The sequence below is a fragment of the Pocillopora verrucosa genome, chromosome 13 (assembly GCF_036669915.1).
Source record: "Pocillopora verrucosa isolate sample1 chromosome 13, ASM3666991v2, whole genome shotgun sequence".
Taxonomy (NCBI): domain Eukaryota; kingdom Metazoa; phylum Cnidaria; class Anthozoa; order Scleractinia; family Pocilloporidae; genus Pocillopora; species Pocillopora verrucosa.
The window spans coordinates 2,185,333-2,207,243 of record NC_089324.1 but is presented as its reverse complement, the minus strand read 5'-3'; the positions used below and the strand labels follow the sequence as shown (position 1 = coordinate 2,207,243).

The following is a 21,911-nucleotide window of genomic DNA, read 5'->3' as shown; positions in this document are numbered from 1 at the left end:
ATATGAAAACCGAAGGTGAATTCAAGTGTTTATCAATTCACATCTTCTACCGACCAAAAACGGTTTACTACTAACAAAAGCGTTGACAGAGATTATATGGGTAGATTGCAACCCCCAGCCCCCTCCTTCTCTTCTTCAAAAAAAAAATCAATTTACTCGTAGGGGGAAATGAAAAAATAAAGCAAAACAAAATAAAATAAAAATAGTAAGATATCTGACGGAAACAAAGCTTTGGAAGAATGCTATAATCTCTCTTAAACTGATCAATTTGAGAACAGGTAAAATAGAATTGAAAATTCTCTTTTTTGACCCAGAGATAATCATTCAATAGCAAATTGTTCTCACATCTTTATGGTGACGAAATTTCACGAATAGGGGAGGGGAAATTTTGCTTCCTGAAGGAGCGGACAAAGTAAATTTTGGCTTCCGCCGGAAGATATGCGAGAAGCATTTGGTCTGATGAATCCACGAACGAGTCCTAATTCAGCAAATACCCTCCTTTTGCTTTTCAACCGATCGCAAACTATGTTGTTTTTTTAAGACTTGGACGAATGTAATTCAACAATTCCCGTGTGTGACGTCAACGCAGAGTGCGTGAACACCATCGGTTCTCACATTTGCTCGTGCAAAGCGGGTTTTACTGGAAACGGAAAAAAGTGTGTCGGTAAGTTATTGAAATGACTGTCATTATTGCCTCAAGTAATTCATTTTAAACAAAGCAAAACCAGAACAATCCCGACTTAACCTGGACACCCGGTTAAAAATTGCTTTATGACCGATTAGAATTGTCCCCCGAGCAATGTCATGTTCAATTGCTTATAAGGTGAGACGCTTTCGCCAATAACCGTCATTTTCGATGGACTCTTGCTCTTGAGTTCAAACCATTTATTTTTTATGCATTCGTTCAGATGTCGACGAATGTGCCAATAAATCGCATGACTATGACGTCAATGCCTACTGCAACAATACCGTTGGTTCCTATCGATGTAGCTTCAATTCCTGGTACCAAGGAAACGGAACAAGCTGCTATTTTGGTGAGTTTAACTAACATTGAGACACGAGCGATCTCAGTTTGTTATGATACTAGCATTTCGCATTCTCTATCTTTCTTTATCATATAAAGCTTACAATTTGGAAATATATCTTTTTAACATGAGTCAGTCCTGAATCGAGATCACGATGGAAATCGTCCTAACAACAGGCTACATTATGACTCTTTACTCACTAGCATCAGTACAGATATTCTCCTCACTGTTCTCTATAGATACCGTATGGTACTGCCAAGGGAATTTGTTTGACAATCAACAGCTTTATAACTTGGTGATTATTTCCTTTATTCCCATGATTCTGATGTTTGGTTCAGCGGTAATACGGTAAGGAGAAATTAAATGCCAAACCCTCTTAGGGGTTAAAGGGTTGAAGAATACGTCTCACTTGGCGCCTAACTGACCACCCCCCCTCCCCTTAAAAAAGAAACAGTTTCATTGATCTTTAAAGTCTGTTGCTCACAACTATGTCCAACTTTCTATGTTGATCAACCTTAATTCTTCTTTTTTCATTATTATCATGTTTTTATCTCGTGGTTTCCTCTAATTCTAAGAAAACATTGATTGGTGCAAATAACGAGTCGGAAACTCGAGTATTCGGATGAATAGTGTGAATTTTTTACTGGAAGTCGTTCTTTTTCTCCACCTAACATTGAAGTTTTCTTCGAAATAACAAACTAAACACTAAAAACTATGCTGTCTAAGTGAATATCAAATTAGTATCGTATTAATAGAGTTAATATAGTATGTGCCTCCTCACACAAGGCCCGGTCAACAGAACTTGCTCTGTATTCTCTCAGAGCTTAGTCGCTTATCTAGCATTTAAAAAAGTGTTGTGATTGGTGGAAAATCCATGGTTAATTGTATCAATAAACACATAATTTTGTCTCCCGGCGACCAAACCGCTGACCAAGGAGCTCGAAAGGAAAAAAAAGCAGAATGATAGACTTGAGTTGCATAGTGTTGGGTATTAACATTTTTCTTATTACTTTTTCATTTCGACAAAGTAAAAGAAGTGAGATGAAAGATAACAATTGTCCTAGATATCACACAGTGCCGCATTATTGTCTTACAGGGCCTTTAAGTGGTGAACTGGTAACAAAGACAATATTGTCATCCCAGTATTATAAACGACGCGGACGGTGATTCATTAATGGCTGTAAAAATGGTGAATTTCAGTTATGAGGCACTCCCTTTTTCTTTGTTTTTTGCATTATGTGAAACAAACAGTAAACGAACACATGGTGGTCACAGTTTAAGTCTTTGAAATCTTTGCATCGGTACGCTTCCCATGAGATTTTAATGAACTTTCTTAGATGAAAGAAATGACGCCAGTCGCAGGAACTACATTTCCAGTTCAGTTCTTTGTCTGAAAAATTTCCACTTCGCTACTCTTTGACAAAGCGCTGTCTTGGGTGCTTTCAAAATGTCAAAATGTCCTCGCCATGTCCAAAAATTAATCGAAAATGTTTTGGATGAAATGCAATTTCCGGAAATGAGTTTAGCGATTTTTCTTCTGTATTTGGCATTATCTGACATGTAGATTACGTCTGTTCATACGAAAAAGGCTGGAAAACAAATGTGCGTGAGTCTTGATCAACCCATGCGTCTACTTAATTCATGCCTATTGTTCCACGCTACAACATAAAAACCAACGCTTATTTCATGGCATGTCGGATCTTAAGGATTTTATATTTTCACTTCGCAGCACAAGAAGTCTGGCGGCACCCATTGAAAAATCTGAAATAAAACATCTGAAAAACAAAAGAAAAAAATGGTATCCACCTTCCTTCATGGTATATTTACTGGGGTTAAACTAAGAGGCAGTCACACAGTTGATAATTAACTTTCTTAGATGAAAGAAATAACGCCAGTCGCAGGAAGTACAAATTTTAGTTCAATTCTTTGTCTGAAAATTTCTACTTCGCTACTCTTTGACAAAGCGCTGTCTTGGGTGGTTTCAAATGTCAAAGTGTCCTTGCAAGTCCAAAAATTAATCGGAAAAGATGTTACGGGTGAAATGCAATTTACAGAAATGAGTTTGGAGATTTTTCTTCTGTATTTGGCAGAATTTGACATGTAGATTACGTCTGTTATATGAATAAGGCTGGAATACAGATGTACGTGACTCTCATATCAACCCAGGCGTCTACTTAATATTCATACCTATTATTCTACGCTACGTAAAGAAAAAAAAGAGAAGCAAATGAAAAAAACATAACAAAACAAAACAAACTATTCTTTTATATTTTCATTTCCCTGCACAGCAAGTCTGGCGGCACCCAATGAAAAATCTGGAATGATACATTTGAAAACAAAAAAGAAAAAAGGGCATCCTGCTTCCTTCATGGTATAGTTACTAGGGTTAAACTAAGAGGCAGTCACACAGTTGATAATTAACTTTCTTAGATGAAAGAAATAACGCCAGTCGCAGGAAGTAAAAATTTTAGTTCAATTCTTTGTCTGAGAAATTTCTACTTCGCTACTCTTTGACAAAGCGCTGTCTTGGGTGCTTTCAAATGTCAAAGTGTCCTTGCAAGTCCAAAAATAAATCGGAAAAAATGTTACGGGTTAAATGCAATTTACAGAAATGAGTTTGGCGATTTTCCTTCTGTATTTGGCAGTATTTGATATGTGGATAACGTCTGCTATATGAATAAGGCTGGAATATAAATGTACGTGACTCTCATATCAAACCAGGCGTCTACTTAATTCATACCTACGCTACATAAAGAGAAAAAAAAGCAAATGAAAAATAAAAACAAAACAAAACAAACTATTCTTTTATATTTTCACTTCGCTGCACAGCAAGTCTGGTAGCGCGCAATGAAAAATCTGGAATGACATATTTGAAAACAAAAAACTGGTATCACCTTCCTTCATGGTATACTTATTGGGGCTAAACTAAGGAGTAGTCACGTAGTTAATAAACTTGTTGCTTAGGTCGATCCAAGAATTTCAAATAGATATTTTTAATTATAAGCTGTGGGCGTCGCGTCGTTGTATGATCTCCCATCCGTGACACATCATAACAAGGCTGCGATGTACTTTTTCATTTATTTCATGGCATGTCGGATCTTGATGAAAATTAATGTCTGATGACAATAGTTTAAAGTGTCGCCATAGGCAAATAATAGTTCAGGTCTTTGTCTGAAAAATTTCCACTTCGCTACTCTTCGACAAAGCGCTGTCTTGGGTGCTTTCAAATGTCAAAGTGTCCTTGCAAGTCCAAAAATAAATCGGAAAAAATGTTTCGGGTGAAATGCAAGTTACAGAAATGAGTTTGGCGATTTTTCTTCTGTATTTGGCAGTATTTCACATGTAGATTACGTCTGTTCATATGAAAAAGGCTCGAAAAAAAATGTGCGTGACTCTTATATCAACCCAGCCGTCTACTTAATTCATACCTATTATTCTACGCTACATAAAGAGAAAAAAAAAGCAAATGAAAGAAAACGAAACACAATTGTTTATTGAAGTGTCACCTTCGGCAAACAATACAGTCAGTTAATGTGCAGTCAGTAACAGTCATAAAAACCAACGCTACCATTTACTTACCACAGTTGTTATTCCACCTCTCCGGGTGTAAACAGCTTCTGGCCAAATCATAGCTCCGATCGAAGGTGAGTGGGCCCGTTTATTGACTTACAGGAATTGATATATAAAGTATTTTCATTAATGTGCGTGTTTTGTAAATTGTAACTTTCATGAATCATTTTTCCAGTTATAACTAAATCTACCTAAGTTTATTTTGCCGTAAGAAGGTTGATTCATTCGATGCGGTTGTAAATATGACTGAACTTTTTGGCAGCCGAAGTCTAAAATTTCTTGATAACGTATAACTTACGGAAAGCTAGTGAGACGCATTTCTAAAATTTCCCAGGGCCTTAACATTCGGATTCTGCCAAACACAAAAAAAAGCGTATGACAGCATACTCGGAAAAATTGAATTTGGGCTATGTTGCGCGTGAGTTAAAGTTTAAAACAAAAATATGTACATTTTTTGTAATGTCTTGTTTCCATAAATTCTTCGCGTTAATTTTTCCACGCTTCATCGCTTGGTTTGAATCGATCGAAGCTGACAGGTAGCAATTTTAATTTCAATTTGAGTCATTTAAAGGGCTTGTAGAACAGTTGTTTCAATTGCTCTTTTTTCTTTTTCAATCATCTATATTTCTTTTCGTTTAAATAGACATAAGAGAAGTAAATGGTTTATGGTTAAAAATTCACTAAGTAAGACGAGTCTTTTCACAAAAAAACTTTTCACTCCCTGTCACACCACCCTTGGTCGTAGACATTCACAAATGACGCCATGCGTAATAGGCTATTTCCGAGTTGCCTTTTGCCTCCGTTTAAAAACGAGTCCAAGTACAAACCATTCAAATGAAAATGAGTTTGATTTACATGAAAATGGGCATGGGATCGAGTGAAACGTATTATCATTTGAATGGTGCACGTAGACTCGTCTTGAAACAGAGGCAAAAGGCTAACAAGGTGGCGCTCTTTGCCTTGCTATTTTCCACGTCGCTACACACGAATAATAAGCCCCCCTGCCAATTTAACTTGATGTCGCCACCAGTCCAATCTCAATAATTGCCACCTAGGAGCTAAACCAAAATATAAAGCTGTGATTTACAAAGTGGGCCGATAGTTCACTATATATAGACATACAGTTTGTATTTGACCTATGAAATTTCTTTGCCTGAAAAATAGGTTCACTGACTGCCAAGAAACAGCAGGCTTCAAGTCCTGAGACAACAAAGGCCACATACAGACAGTGAGCAATTTCGGTGTCAGTTATGAACGCGAATATTTTGCTTGGTATAGTATTCATAGTCGCCTGTTATGGTGCAGTTTCGAGGTAAATTTTCTTTCGTGTAATTAAAATATTCCTTGTTATGGTAGGGAGCTTCCAACTCTTCGATTTATAAAACCAGTACTATTTTTTAATCTTATCAATCTTATCACTTTTTTTGTAATTCTATTAAAACTAGTTCTGAAATAGCTATTTGCAAATAAATATCTTCAAATTAGAATAACTGCTTGCTTAAAACCACAGGCGCACGGAATTCGAATATAAGGGGCGGAGACCTCATTAAATTAAGATCTTAAGAATAAGGACGCCGACAACAGCGAGCTCGAAAACAAATTTGTAGAAGCCATGGTTAAAAGGAAACTTAAAGCCCTATTTCGGGGACGCATTGCTCGAGGACATCAAACCCACATTTACTTGTTTGTATTGTAACAGCTTTGTTTCTTGGTAGAACTTGCATTGGAATTACAGGATTAACCTGCGACAAACGTTCCAGCTCGAGCATGTGAAGAAATTCTGCATGTCTGAGCCCATTTCCCACATGTCTGATCTCAACTGCCACGCAGAATTTACAAGCAAAATAGAAACCTTTGCGGTGATTTGCACAGCAAAACGATAAGTGGTAAAATGAGAAGTTAACAAATTGGCAGTCACGAAGCTCGGCACCTTTTCAGTATTATGCATTGTTGAGATTTTTCGTTTATTTTATTTAATTTACTTCATTTATTTATTATTTTCATTTATTTATTATTTTCATTTCTTTCTGTTTCCCGCCTCGTACACCACAGCTCAAATCTCATCTTACAATAATTTTGGTATTCTCAATTTTTTTTTTTAATAAGAACGTCTACTGTTGGAGCTGAGGCTGAACGTTCTTTTTTTGCGATTTGAGGCTCAAAACTTTCTTAAGATGTTCTTGAATTTGCATGGTATACAGTATTTCATAAATCAATGTGGATGTGATCAGGATACCTATCAACTACCTTGATAATGCTTTGTATCACTTGATGACTTTAACGGTTTGGATTTAAGTTATTTTGGAACAGTTATAAATAAGAACTGCTGATTATTACAAACCGAGAGATGTGCCTCGTGAAGTAAGAAAGCCACTGTTAATGTTATAAAAAACGTGCACTTAAGTATTTCTGTGAACTTCCTTTTTCAGTTACCTTTATTTTATTCTTGTCATTTAATATACAGATGAGCAAAATATCGTTCTTAATCGACCCTTAGCCTGAGGAATGTTCTTAAAACGTTCTTAAAAGTTTGGTAAATCTCAGCCTTTCCGCTTTAATAAAAAAGGTTTTTATAAAAAAGAGTATAATACAAGATCTTTTACATTAATTTTTTTCCTAGTTTGTCGTCTGGCCAGGACGATAAGCGTCACGCAGTCAAGAGAGTACCGATAATGGACATTTCAGATGAAGACTTGGAATGGATTAAAAAAAAGGCTAAATTGTAAGTAACACATCAAGCCTGGCGAGGCACGACGAGAATTAAATATAACTGAAAACAAGTTTTTAAGCACATATAATTCTCAATTATAAATCGGCACAACACCTATTAACATAAACAACCAGCGTATACTATACGTATACAACAATCTCGATAACCTCAATGGTGTGGATTTAAGTTATTTTGAAACAGTTATAAATAAGAACTGCTGATTATTACAAACCGAGAGATGTGCGTCATGAAGTAAGGAAACCACTGTTAATGTTATACAAAACGTGCCCTTTAGTATTTCTGTGAGCTTTCTTTTTTTTGTTACCTTTATTTTATTCTTGTCATTTAATATACAGATGAGCAAAATAACGTTCTTAATCGACCCTCAGCCTGAGGAATGTTCTCAATACGTTCTTAAAAATTGTGGTTAATCTCAGCCTTTCTGTTTTAATAAAAAAGGTTCTTATAAAAAAGGGTATAATACAAGATATCTTTAATTTTTTTCCTAGTTTGTCGTCTGGCCAAGACGATAAGCCTCACGCAGTTAAGAAAGTACCGATGATGGACATATCAGATAAAGACTTGGAAAGGATTAAAAAAATGGCTAAATTGTAAGTAACACATCAAGCCTGGCGAGGGACGACGTGAATTTAGTATAACTGAAAACAAGTTTTTAAACACATATAATTCTCAATTACAAATCGGCACAACACCTATTAACATAAACAACCGGCGTGTACTATATGTATACAACAATCTTGATGACTTTAACGGTGTGGATTTAAGTTATTTTGGAACAGTTATAAATAAGAACTGCTGATTATTACAAACCGAGAGATGTGCGTCATGAAGTAAGAAAACCACTGTTAATGTTATACAAAACGTGCCCTTAAGTATTTCGGTGAGCTTCCTTTTTTTTTGTCACCTTTATTTTATGCTTGTCATTTAATATACAGATGAGCAAAATAATGTTCTTAATCGACCCTCAGCCTGAGGAATGTTCTCAATACGTCCTTACAATTTTGGTTAATCTCAGCCTCTCCGTTCTAATTTAAAAAGGTTCTTATAAAAAAGAGTATAATACAAGATATTTTTCATAAATTTTTTTCCTAGTTTGTCGTCTGGCCAGAACGATACGCGTGGCGCGGCCAAGATGGTACCGAAGATGGACATATCAGTTAAAGACTTGGAATGGATTCAAAAAATGGCTAAATTGTAAGTAACACATCAAGCCTGGCGAGGGACGACGTGAATTTAGTATGACTGAAAACAAGTTTTTAAATACATATAATTCTCAATTACAAATCGGCACAACACGTATAAACATAAACAACCAGCGTATACTAGAGAAGAAAATATAAATATATTTTAATCATCACAAACAAAAGTGGGCGCAAAACCAAACATAGCGAAAGAAAAATAAACAAAAACAAAATAAGCAAACGAAAATTTTTAGCGTTAGACTCATAAGTTATAACCGTATTCCATACATCACTGTTAAATGAACATATTAAAGAAAGAATTAGTTAATACGTCTAATTTTACTATGGGCATGTCATGGTTTTCGTTACAAAGGCATGCCCATTTTGTTTAGAAGGCGCATATGGCACGGACTTTGTTCGTGTAATTATGCGATAATCAAAGCATTTGTTTAGGAAAATGATTCCACACAAAAATTCAAAGACTGCAGACGTTCTCCAGTCCTCCAAACTCTAATACGGGAGTACGTAAGCGACAGAACACAAATTCACGACGTGAACACTTCGCTTGAAAAAGTAGAAAATATTCTCATCACAACAGCTAAACAATGTTCAAAAATTAAATTGACTTAAAACAAAAGCGTTTCGAGTCATCTTCAAATAAAAAATGGTTTGCTAGGGAATGTAGCTTTGGAAGACACGAATTAAGAACCAAAAACACAGAGATCCCTTGGATCTCATTTTACGTGAGGAGTACCACGCCGTTCTAACACAATACAAAACATTGCACTCTAAAAAGAACGAATAGTACAATGCCAAAATTCTTCAGTTGGAAGATTCTGCAAAAAATACAGATATGATAAAATTTTGGAAATGTCTTGAGTCAATGGATGACACCATGAAAGCAAAACATGCTCCTTCAGTCTCGGAAGAAAATTGGCTGTCGTATTTCCAGTCTGTTCATTCCAATGCACCGCCTAATCCCGCTCAACAGTTCATTTGTGATGAATTACGGGAACAAGAAGATCGTAAAAAAGCAGTCTCGTCGTTTAGATTACTTGATTACCGAAAATGAAATACGCACAGCTGTTAAAAAATTGAAGAATATAAAATCTCCCTTTTTAGATAAAATTAAAAATAAAATGATTAACGCCAGTCTTAATGATATGTTGCTCGTATAATACAAACTTGTTAATGCAATTATTTATTCGGGCACCATGCCTCAGGCCTGGTGTGGTGGTCTCATTTCACCGATTTATAAATCAGGTACGTGGAAGAAGTAACCCGTCCAATTACCGTGGTATCTGTGTTTCAAGCTGCCTGGGAAAACTTTTTTGCTCCATCTTATACCAAAGACTTCTAGAGCGTGTCGTTTCTCGTAATATACTTCACAAATCTCAGATTAGCTTTCTACCAATAAAATTGTACAGCAGACCATATTTTTACACAACGAACTTTGATAGACAAACGCGATCATAATCACAATGAAAAAGTCTGTGCTTGTTTTGTTATTTCAGGAAGGCTTTTGACTCAGTCTGGCACGATCAATCTGTGAGGCTGCTTTTATAGTTTGATTAAGAGCCTTTATTCCAAATCTTCATGTTCAATCAAAACTGGTCAAAAGAAAACAAGATCCTTTCAGTAAGCAAGAGGTGTACGCCATGATTGTATTTTAAGTCCATTGCTCTTTAATCTTTGTATCATTAATCTACCATTCTCCTTTCAACATACTTTATCTGACCCTTTTGTTCTACCAAACGGCGAAAAATTAAATTCCCTTCTACATTGCAGATGATTTGATCATATTATCGCGATCTAAAACAGGACTACAAAATTGTCTTAACACTATCTTCCTACTGCAGCTCGTAGATATTAAGTATAAATCCCCCCTCCCAAAAAAAAACCAAAACAAGATTGTGTTATTTAAAAAACGCGCAAGAAAACGCACTGAATTTTGATTTTATATAGATAACCAAATTATTGATGTTGTGCAAGAGCACCGTGTATACGTACTTAAAAACTCGAATTTCTTCATAAGGAAATTTTTCAGTAACTTTTGACCACCTAAAAGAGAAAGCACTTCATGCTCTTTTCAGTCTAAGAAGATACACGGATTTTAGCAAGCTCAAACCATATTAAAATTTTGATACAATGATCTCCCCGATTCTGACTTACAACATTGAAATCTGGGTTGTGTAAACTAAGTCTAAATTTAAGGCGTGGGATAACTCACAAATTGAAAAAAAAACGCATCTACAGTTTTGCAAATGATACCTAGACATTCTATAACCCCAAAGTAAACACGAAGACTCCATTGTTAAACAGTCTTCTTGATGTCATTAGATCTTCACGCCTCTGGTAAAAATAGCTTTCACTCTAGGCTTATGGAGATGTCCGAATACTTTAATCTTAGTCACCAAGACCCTGATTTATTAGACGCCGCTGAAATCAGAAACTTCGTAAGTTTAATGAAACAGAAATATATTTCATATTGGCAACAAACCCTTCACCATTCTCAAAAACTAGGATTTTATATAATTTTTAAAATCGAATATGCTCCTCCACATTATATTATCTAGACCTAACTACAAGAACATCTGAAAGAAGGGTCTTAACTGAACCACGCAGAAGCAATCAAAAACTCATGATTGAACTTGGCAGATACAACCAAATCTCTACAGATTATTGACTCTGCCAAGTCTGAGGATCTAATTAATCAGATCGAAGACGAAATCCATTTTCTTTTCCACTGTTCCAAATACTCATTAATAAGGTATACTTTTTACAATTAAATACAGACTTTGATTCCAAATATTAGGCAGTCACCTGTCAATCAACACACCACAGAATTAATGAATTTTTCTAATTATGTTCGTAATTTAGAATTAAGATTTATTACATCTTGCTTCAATTTTCAAGACGAATTGTTATCGATGTAATTTGATTTTCGAATACAACTTAGAATAATTGTATAAGCTTTAGCAATACTGTAAAGTTTATAGTCACGCAAATAATCTTTTCTTTTTAAGGCTCGGATTGCTTCTGGAATGCAGTGTCTCTCTTCCTCAAAGGAGTAACTTTGTTTGCAAAGTCAAGAGGTTTATGGAACTTCTCGAGATGAAAGGAAAATGGAAGTTGAAATTTAGCCCCTATGGATACGCTCTGTTAAAATTGGACCCGCTGACACTAATTGGTCGTGATTTCATAAATCCCTTCACAAGGTTTTATTTAGAGGGATACCTTCAAACTGTCCTTACCGCCGACTTAAGCGGTATCGTTTACAATAGTTTGTTCAATAAAACCACCGATAAAGAAATGAGCCACAACGTCAACTACCGGATTTTGTCAAAGTTCTTTGAAATGTCTGCGATGGCTGGAGGGGTATGACTAACTTTTTGTTTGTTTGTTTGTTTGTTTGTTTGTTGATTACTACTACTACTACTACATACTACTACTACTACATAATACTACTACTACATACTACTGGCAACTAGATACACATTGCCTATATAGTTTGTTGGGTCACTCTTGTCACCCGATTTATAGATTGGGCTTATAAGGCCTTGACACCAAATATCTAGTATTTTTCCACATTGTAAAATGAGGTTAAAAGTTTGATGTAAATAGGCAGAAGTGATTCAAGGCTCGATTTGATCATTTCGTTTCTTTTTTTTTTTTCTTCTTATTTTGTCAAAGAAGGGAGATTTCTTATTTTTCAATTTCTTCACTGCTTGACGTATTTCTTGCTTATCTCATGATTTAAATAGTTAAGTTTTTCTTAATGACTGTAGCTCTGTATAGACTTCTTCATTCATTAGAATGTAAAGATTGAAAGCGTTTTAGCCAAGTTTCTTCCGAGATTGGGGCGGGAGCATTTTGGGCGACAGTATCGTTCCTAGATTTCAAACAACTCCAAAACGATGCTTTGTCGGGATTCAGTGTTAGTTCGTCGAGTTGCAGAGATTTTTCGGTCTGAAATTCTTTGCTTTTTGAGAACCAAAATAAATTCATTATTATATGTAGATGATTTGATTATCCTATCAAGATCCAAAATAGCATTGCAAAACTGTTTGAATACGCTTTCTTAATATTACAAAGCATGGATGCTTCAAATAACTCCGAAAAAACTAAAACAATGAGATTTCAAAAACGCTGAAGGAAATCCGTTGATATAAGTTTCAAGATAGGCTTCGAGGCAATTGAAATTGTTCAAGAATACACCTATTTAGGCACACGTTTAACTCCAACTGGAAACTTTACCCTTGCAACCGAACACTTAAAAGAAAAAGCCTTACACGCATTCTCCAGTATACGAAAACATACACTTCTTGATAGACTTCACCCTAATACAGCATTGCAGATTTTTGACACTATGATATTTCCGATCTTAAGCTACAACAGTGAGGTATGGGGTATGTATACTAAACAGGATTTCAAAAAATGGGATAGTTCCCCGATAGAAAAAATTCATCTCCAGTTCAGCAAACGTTACCAAGAAGTAAACAATAAGGCCTCGAACTTAGCCTGTAGAGCTAAACTTGGAAGATTACCTCTAACTATTCCAATTAATGAAAAAATTACGAAATATTTTGTTTATTTAAAAAACAAAGATGATGAATCTATAGTAAAACAATCTTTTCTTATGTCGAAGAATCTACATCTCTTTTATAACTCGGGATTTTATTCCAATTTTATGAGCATGATAGCACAATACCGTTCATCTAACTTAGGTCCTGAATCTTTTGATAACGATCAAATTAGCAATATACAACTACTATAAAAGAAAAATATATATTTTTCTGGCGCCATAGCCTTAAACATTCTGAAAAAATTGAATTTTACAAAGTTTTTAAAGAGGAAGACTCTTTATCTGATTATTTACACCAGCTGAGAAATTTTAATGAGAGACGAACTTTAGTGAAGTTTAGGATTAGTAATCACAAACTTATGATTGAAGTTGGTCGATATGATAATATACCCAGATAATGGAGATTTTGCCCATTGTGCAAATCAAATCAAGTAGAAAATGAAAATAATTTCTTGTTTCAGTGCAATAGATACACTTTGCAGTGACAAAATTTCTTAAATCGAATCAATGAAATAATACCTGACATCGAAAGAAAATCGACCTACGAAAGCTTAAACCTTCTTATGAATTCTAATGACTGCAGCGTAACTAAGATAGTTATAAAGTTTATATCCACATGTATAAATATACGTAATACATTATCGATATCAAATAAAAGAAATGTATCTAAGAAGAATATTAGAGTATTATTAGCCTTGTTTTGTTATTAATCAGTTTTCCTTTTGCAACACTGTAAAATGTCATGGTCATGCAAATAAAGTTTATTCCTACTACTACTAGTACTACTACTACTACTACTACTACTACTAGTACTACTACTACTAGTACTACTACTACTACTACTACTAGTACTAGTACTAGTACTACTACTAGTACTAGTACTAGTACTACTACTAGTACTACTACTACTACTACTACTATTACTACTACTACTACTACCACTTCTACTACTACTACTACTAGTAGTAGTACTACTACTACTACTAGTACTACTACTAGTACTCTATCCCACCTCTGTAGCTATTACTGCTACTAAGATTTAATGGTCAGTATGGACGGACAAAGCTTCTTGGTGTAAGCTAATGGACAAAAAAATATACAACACCAGCTTTAAACGAAAGCTTAGGTAAGCTATACACATACATGTATAGCATGTGATTTAGCTTATGTACTGAATCACTCGAACTGGCGACTAAGAATTCTTCAGTCGTAGAACAAACCTCTGTGTTTTTTTCTTCAAGGTTAATAACAGGCGGCCATCGAAGTACGAAGCCTTTATTGACGACAAGACTACGTGGATAAGTGACAGGTTCTTCACTCAACAGCGTCTGGCAGGAATCAACCCTATGTCACTGAGACGAGTGACTCTCAAAGCTGGTAAAACTTCCTTTAATAATGGTGTCGCTAGAAGAACAATTACCATCTTTCAAGTTACAGAAAAACATTGATAACTTTTTTTAGCCACTTTTCAACTTTGGATCGTACTCGATAGGTTTTTTCAAACGCTGGCTCTTTGCCGGCTCTTACACTTTCTTTCAGCAGTAATGATATGGAAAGAACAATGTAAATAACTGTCATCCATCTTCTAGTGATTATGGCAAGAAAGCTGATATTTATTATGATTATATGGATGATGGTGATGGTAATGATGATGATGATGATGATAAAGGGTAATCATTATGATGATAATAGTCATATTGAATATAATGATAATAATGACGATGATGATGATGATGATGATGATGACGGTGGTGATGATGATGATGATAACAATAATAACAAGACAGGAACGAATGCAAATAAAAATAAGTGTGCACATGTCCTACATTGTTTCCTTCAATCATTCCTTTATCCTCATCCAGGTCCAGTAGGGTTGGATTGGGACACACTCTATAAAACACTGAATCCAGAATTTGACTGGGAAGGTGCTGTTCAAAAAGCTTTGGGAAGCGATGACACGTTAGAAGAGGTATTATTACCGTCCAAAACATAAAAGCCAAAGGCTTTAAAATACAACTTCTTAAGCCGCACCAGTTCGAAGGAAAGTTTCTTATTAAAGCGCTTAACTTTAGAACAAAGGTATTATAATTTTTATTTTTTTGTAAATTAAGCCGACTAATTGCGTGGGGGGACACAGACTAAGTCCAGAACTGTCGCTTAACTAGTGGGTTTGGAGAAAAGCTCCATTCTAAAGTTCAGTTTTGATATTTATTTCTCTATTCGTTTACTAATTTGTCTAATTATTTATAAATTTTAATCAATTTATTTATCTATCTTTTGTTTTCAGGCCATTTATCAGGGTCGAGTCTACATTCTTCGTTACGAGTTGTGTGACGACCTACCCAGAGAAAAAGTGGACCTTACTGACAATGATCCCAACAGGACAATGTGGGACACACTCTCGCCCATTGCTCTGTTTGCGTCTAAGCAAGATTTCCTGACAAAAACCAATGATCTTGTCCCTGTAGCCATCCAAATGGACTACACTCCAGGTTCAGTGTATTAAAGATTTAGGAAGTTAATATTTACTAAACATTACCTTTCCGCCATAATCTTGTTAGCCTTGTTTCGCCGTACTTCGGAAATCGAATAGTTTGGGCAATGTGATCATTTTATATTTCCTTTTTTTTTAAGCGACTAAACTGCTGGCCAAGTAGTTATGGGATTATTTCTGAGTCAGGTAAAAATCACTTTGAGGGAAAAAAGCAGGTCAAAATAGCCTGAAAAGAACGAAATTATAGGAAAGAGGAAGTCAGTCAACGAAAAAAAAAAAAGATCTGCTGTCTGATTTAAACTGTCTGTTAAGTTGGGATGAATCATGTAGACAGTATGAAGTATAGGTACATAGTAATAAATCTAGTACCGTTTTGCAAATAGTAAATGAAATAACCAGTTGGCTGAGCTAACATCTTTTCCTCATCAGATTCATCTGTATACACTCCTGATGATGATGACAACTGGATGTTGGCCAAATTGAATGTCCAGGTTACAGATCTCGGATATGCACAAATTGTGGAGCATCTTGGCAAGGTATGTCACAACTAGAAATTTTTTATAGGCACTCCTGGAAATTCCACGGGTGCCTTCGATTTAATGCAAAAAATAGGATCGGAAAAGGCAATTGTTCGATGAAATCCGGCTGAATTGTGGCGTATTGCGAAAGAAAGAGCTCGAAGCTTTTGTTGAAACTTTTTAATTTGCTGAGCTGAGTTTGAAATGATGAACAATTTACGGCAGCAAAGGGATTGCCCGAAATGGCGACAAGGGCAAAACAACTGAGCTGCTTCACCCAGAACATCGGGAGAATGCAAGAGCAATCGTTAAACGGATCACTAGAACAGTGAGCATTGTAACTGTTGAGGTTTGCTCCGCTGAGATGACCGTAGATCGCTATTGTGGTGAACGAGCGTACGCTCCTCACGCAAGCTTTTCAATACTCTTTTATCGACATCTTCACAAAAATAAAGCTCGTTTTTTCAGAAACGCAGACAGCTCATGTGTTGTTTCCTTTCGCTGATTTTTACATTTACAGTGTAATTACTTCGTCTGTGATGAATGAAGCGCCACTTATTAAAGAGTTCGTTAGGTCGAGAGACACTAGTTTATTTCGCTACTCGAGTGCTGTATTTTCATCGGCAGTTTGACGGAAACGTTTCTTTACTTGCAATTTACTAGCATTTTAAACACCTTTAAATATATAAAACAAATAGATTCCAAGTTGCCGTGCGTCTGTTCAGTAATAGATCAGAGATGACGTCAAAATGTGGTAAGAACAAAAAAGTGGCACACGAGGCGCAGCCGAGTGTGTCACTGATGTTCTTACCACATTTTGACGTCCTCTGTGATCTATTACTGAACAGACGCACGGCAACTTGGAATCTATTTGTTTTATATATTAAGAATTTTAAAAAAATTTTAATGATGACGTCATCTATTCGTCTGTCCTCCAATAGATCATAAGTGAGAACCAATCAGAATGCGTGCATAACTGAGCTTATTATATAAACTCTCATAGAGCACGCTATTTCAACCAATCAAAGCGCGCGTTATATCGAAAATTTCTTATAGATTTGTTTTAAAGTAGTTATACCACACGACGTTTAACCATAATGCTTGTCTTACAAGGTTCATTTTTTGATGGAGCCATTTTGCGTGGTATTGAAACGCACCCTGTCGTCCTCTCATCCACTTCATCAAATTTTAAAGTATCACTGCAGGGACGTGACAGTCCCAAATACCGTTGGTGCTCCAAAACTTGTTGGCGAAGGAGAGTTTATGGATCAGCTGTTTGCATTTGGAAATGAAGGAACCACCCAACTTCTTAAAGAAGCACATAAATTAAGCACATGGGATGTCACAGATTTTAGAAACGAAATAAAGGTATGTGATGCGTCGGTTTTCCCCCTTCACGTTTCAACCTATAAAAATTCAAAACATTTCGGTCAACCAAAACACTTTTTCAGGCTTAAAAGACATATAAATGTATTCCTATTGACCACAATATTCAGACTATATATTCGCATGAAGAATAGACAGTCAACCCTTTTCTCCAACAAAAGAGCCTAAGCAGAAGAAAAAATTGAACTCATATTTTTTCATGCAGTCCTTTAATAAACTTGTACCTAATACTTCTTTTCTTTTCCCCTTTTTATCAAGCCTTCTTCTGCCGCCCCTTTTTGTTCACATTCGGTTACACACATGTACGTTGGAGCCTTAAATCACACCAAATGAATACGACATCTTCGATCGAGTATTTTACTCGAAAAGCGTTCACAGATAATGTACTACACGTCTCAAATCAAAATGCAAGTTGAAACGGTGATCCATATATAGTACTCCAGTCTCCATTATTTCTAATGGCGTCTTTGACATGATGACCTTACCTGAATTATTGTTTAAAAGGAAGGAAAGAACTGCAGCGACATAAATAGAACAAAAATGAATTCTTTTTTATATAACTATAACTCGAGCATAGCAAGAATAGTCTACGAATAGGCCTACGAACCCAGTGCATGCGCTTGCAAAGTAATTTTAAAAGGAGCAATTTTGTGGAAACACATAGCTTGGAAATTGAGTATGTTGTGCTGTAATACATTTACAATCAAGTGTGGACTTTTTTCATTTCTTTTGGATGAATAGAAACGCGGAGTCGATGACAAGAAGCTTCTTCCGTACTATCCTTACCGTGATGATGGCGAGCAAATTTTGAAAATTATCGAAAATATGGTGAAGGGTTACGTCGACTTGTAAGTATTACTTCACGGGAAAATACTGGAAAAAATTGTAGCTCTGAACTAACTCCTAGTTATCAAGACCAACTCACTAAGAACACTAGTTAGTTAAATAATGTTAGCCCATCTACCTTGGGTGTTGGGATAACAGCAGCAACACAGTTCCGCCGAAAAGGGCTAAACCTCGTGACACCAGCTTTCCTACGCTCGCGATGGCAGTTCACGTCGACTATTTTAAAACTATATATTTTACATGCCTGTCGACGCAGCACTGCAGCGTCTTAAAAAGTTAGCTTTCTAAGGTATGTTTATACCGAGTATGATCCTTGCGTTAGAGTGATACTGTGTCCGATGTCCAATGTCCCAATGAGTAGTCAAACCTTAGACCTTCTGATTTCTGTTCGAATGCACAATCAAATAGCAACAGATAGCTCGTGGCAGGATATGCCTTTGTGTATTAGGTACGGGTTTAAAACACTAACTTTGGACTCTCCTTTAGAAGGCAATGTTTGTAGTTGCAAAAGCAGCCAGGGCGTCGATGATGACTTCTAGTCTTGCCATACAATCATTCCATCTATCTATATCCAATTTAGTGGTGATTTTTTCAATTGTCTCCACAAAAAGCACTAATTATAACTTAGAAAACACGTTGTAGGGAATGTCAGTAAACGTTTTGCATTGTACTGTTTTCTCAGGTATTATTACGACAATGAGGATGTTAAAAAGGATTATGAGTTTGGATCATTCCTCCGTGAATTGTCTACTCGAACGATTTTTCACCGCATCTATGTAAGTGTAAAAAAGTCTGATTGTTATAGTGGTTTGTTTTTTGCTGTCTTTGGTTTTATATATCTACAATTCGTCTGCTTAAATATCTTGATCTTCGACCAGTGATGGAGGGATATATGGCGTGCACTGTGTAACTGCGGGTACCTGCTGTTGTCAGCTTAGTTTTTGGCGTCTGAATCATCGATTATTGTAACGTTACCGTCTTAGGCAAACGGACGTACATTCCTCTCCCAAGAGTTTTCGTTGTAGATAACATTGTGTTATATTTAACATTTTGAAATCATTAAAACTTAAACAGATAGCCTGGGATGAGGCACAACTGTAAACATTCTAGGTTACGGTGTTGCTGGGGCGAGGCGTTATCGAAGATGGTCGCCATGTTGGGATTTTCCGAAAAGATGCAGATTCTATTAAAGCAAAAGAATGTGGCCTGATGCGACCTTGTTTAACGATTTGTTTCCTTTTAACACATTTCTCAACTAACTTAGAAAACGAAAACAAAACACAAAAAAACAGACAAAACAAACTTAATACTGGACTTCAATCACTTAAACACTGAAATACGTTAAGTTCGCAGTGCTACATAAAATGCTTTATTCTGCGTTTTAAAAGGTCAAAGGATTACCCTCAAAGATTGCGACTAAAGATGAGCTCTGTGACATTGTGACCCGCATTATCTCACAACTGAGCGTCCAACACGCTGCTGTAAACTATCCCCTGACAGACTATGGTCTGTACACTCCCAACCTACCAACCAAACTGTACAACGATACCAGGCTGAAGGAAGGCGAATACGGTGTACAACGTCTGCCAAACATAAACACTTCCTCCGTAAGTTGTGCGACCATCTTGAACACCTATACGCTGGACATGGCATGATCACAGGTTTAATCATGTGGATTTAGCTTGTGCCGTTTGAGCAATTTTCAACTGAGTGTCGAAAGTAATCCGAGATTGCATTGGTTTTGCTTTACTGTGTGCTGTGATTGGTCTAGAAAACTCGTGCCACCCTCTCAGCCAATCAGATGCAAAACTAAAAAAAAAACGCGACTCGGTCACTCGTACGTTTGAATTTCGTGAATCTGGACTAAATCATTATTTAGCTCCTTCATTGACCTTCCCCAACACAATGTACTCAGGGGCACATCGGAAATGCATTGTACACAACGTTTTTCCAAACAGAAAAAATGAATAAGGTGGAAGGGGAAAACGTGTCTGTTACAGTTTATGAGCTCTCTACGGTAGCATAAACATCTGCTTCGAGGGACAATTTTCCTTCAGGGTATCTTTGGCGTTTCTGTTTTCCTCAGACATTCTATTCATACGCAGTGATGTGACTGTACGCCAGTTATGGCTGTGGCATGCCGAGTTGCCGTCAGTCAGTTGTTGATTTAGAAATTTACCCAAGGAGCCAGATAGGCAAACAGTGTTTAAACCTACACGCCCGTCAATCATACATAGGGAGTCAGCAATTAACACCTATCTCAGGCAGTCAGTAAACGCAATCAACCTTTATGCCAGTCGGTTAGTTAGGCAGGCACTCCGGTAGCAAATAATTTATTGAATTAGTGCGTTCGTACTCCACTGATTTAAAAAGCCATGATACACTTGATAGAAAGACGGTGAGTAGAACATTGATTAAGTTTTAACATCAGATAGTCAAAACTAACTTTTTTTCTATTTTCACTCCACAGATCGAAGCCAGCTTTAGTAACGCGCTTTCGCTGTTCCGCTTTGACTCCTTGTTTGACTACGGCAACGAACTTCTTGATCCTGAGGCCGTCAAACTCGTCAATGGTTATTACACTTACCTCATGAATGTTATTCAGCCTAAAATGCAAGAAAAGAACCGAAAGAGGAAGGAAGATAATTATTTGACCTATCCGTACTTCATTCCAAGATGGCTGCCAAATGGAGTTCAAACCTGATCCACCACATTCTCAAAAACGAACTGTCCTTACACTTTCTTTTTCACTTGACGTAGCTTTAGAAAGTACTACACATGCATTGTTTGTTACATTGGTAATTAGTTCAAGTTTTTAAAAATTGGGAAGCTTTCGTGCATTAAACCGACCTCTGCCACATTCTATGTGGCTTTACCTGCATCAGTAAAATTGTTTTAAGGATTTGATGGAGCCAGCTGTGAAATTACACACACCAGCCGGCTTATTACTTAAAAGAAGCTGTATTTAGATATTGACTTAAAGTGTTAGATGCGTGTTTTCTTTTTCATACGGCCAGCAGTGTGCAAGGGAAGTTACTTTCTTTACTTCATATTTCAATTGCACTGTTTGCAACTACTGTAGCATAAGAGATTAAACATTTTCTTTTTGTGATGAATTTGCTATAGCCTTTATTTTATTAGCAGTTTACATTTGTGGTGTCCCAACAACGAAGTCCGTCTATTTTTTTTACTTCGTGATAAGACTGGACTTGCTGAACAACGTATGCATAACAACGCATGTACATCACTCTTTTTTTTTTTTTCACCAACGGTTTCCTAACTCCAAAGAGCGTTATACAAGAGTACTTATCTCCTTTTCGCAGCAGCAAGGTGCAAAATGTGAGTGTGCTGCTAAGGGGGGGGGGGGGGGAAGGGGGGGAAAGAGTAGGGGACGCCTGCCATTTGTGGCTATTCAATTTTAGACAGGGCTCAAATCATTTTTAGTTAAGAATACAAAACAGGGTTAAGTACGCAATAGACGGCAATGAAAATATCCTTGAAGAAAACCAAATACAACATCACAAGAATCAGGAACTCTTGATGATAGCAGTTCTTTTGTTCTTTGATCAACAGAC

General features: G+C 36.4%; 1 protein-coding gene across 2 annotated transcripts; it reads left to right on the top strand.

The window, feature by feature from the left end:
- Positions 1–4,531: 4,531 nt before the first annotated feature.
- Positions 4,532–21,452, top strand: LOC131773663 (polyunsaturated fatty acid 5-lipoxygenase). Of its 2 annotated transcripts, XM_059089607.2 has the most exons (15): positions 4,532–4,669; positions 5,760–5,907; positions 7,216–7,317; positions 7,815–7,916; positions 8,419–8,520; positions 11,534–11,885; positions 14,334–14,469; positions 14,955–15,061; positions 15,380–15,584; positions 16,016–16,122; positions 17,218–17,472; positions 18,232–18,338; positions 19,019–19,112; positions 19,725–19,943; positions 20,807–21,452. In XM_059089607.2, exons 2-15 carry the CDS (start codon positions 5,846–5,848, stop codon positions 21,038–21,040), a joined length of 2,184 nt encoding a protein of 727 aa, XP_058945590.2. In that variant the 5' UTR covers positions 4,532–4,669; positions 5,760–5,845; the 3' UTR covers positions 21,041–21,452. The 2 variants fall into 2 exon arrangements, with proteins under 2 accessions (XP_058945590.2, XP_066016448.1); XM_066160351.1 differs by lacking the exon at positions 8,419–8,520.
- The last annotated feature ends 459 nt before the right edge of the window (positions 21,453–21,911 follow it).

What these genes read in the sequence shown, in the direction of transcription:
- LOC131773663 (XM_059089607.2), top strand. Translation starts at nt 5,846, where the DNA reads ATGAACGCGAATATTTTGCTTGGTATAGTATTCATAGTCGCCTGTTAT. An exon ending in TGTCTGCGATGGCTGGAGGG is followed by an intron (nt 11,886 to 14,333) that starts GTATGACTAACT and finishes TTTTTCTTCAAG; the next exon opens with GTTAATAACAGGCGGCCATC. An exon ending in CAAACATAAACACTTCCTCC is followed by an intron (nt 19,944 to 20,806) that starts GTAAGTTGTGCG and finishes TTCACTCCACAG; the next exon opens with ATCGAAGCCAGCTTTAGTAA.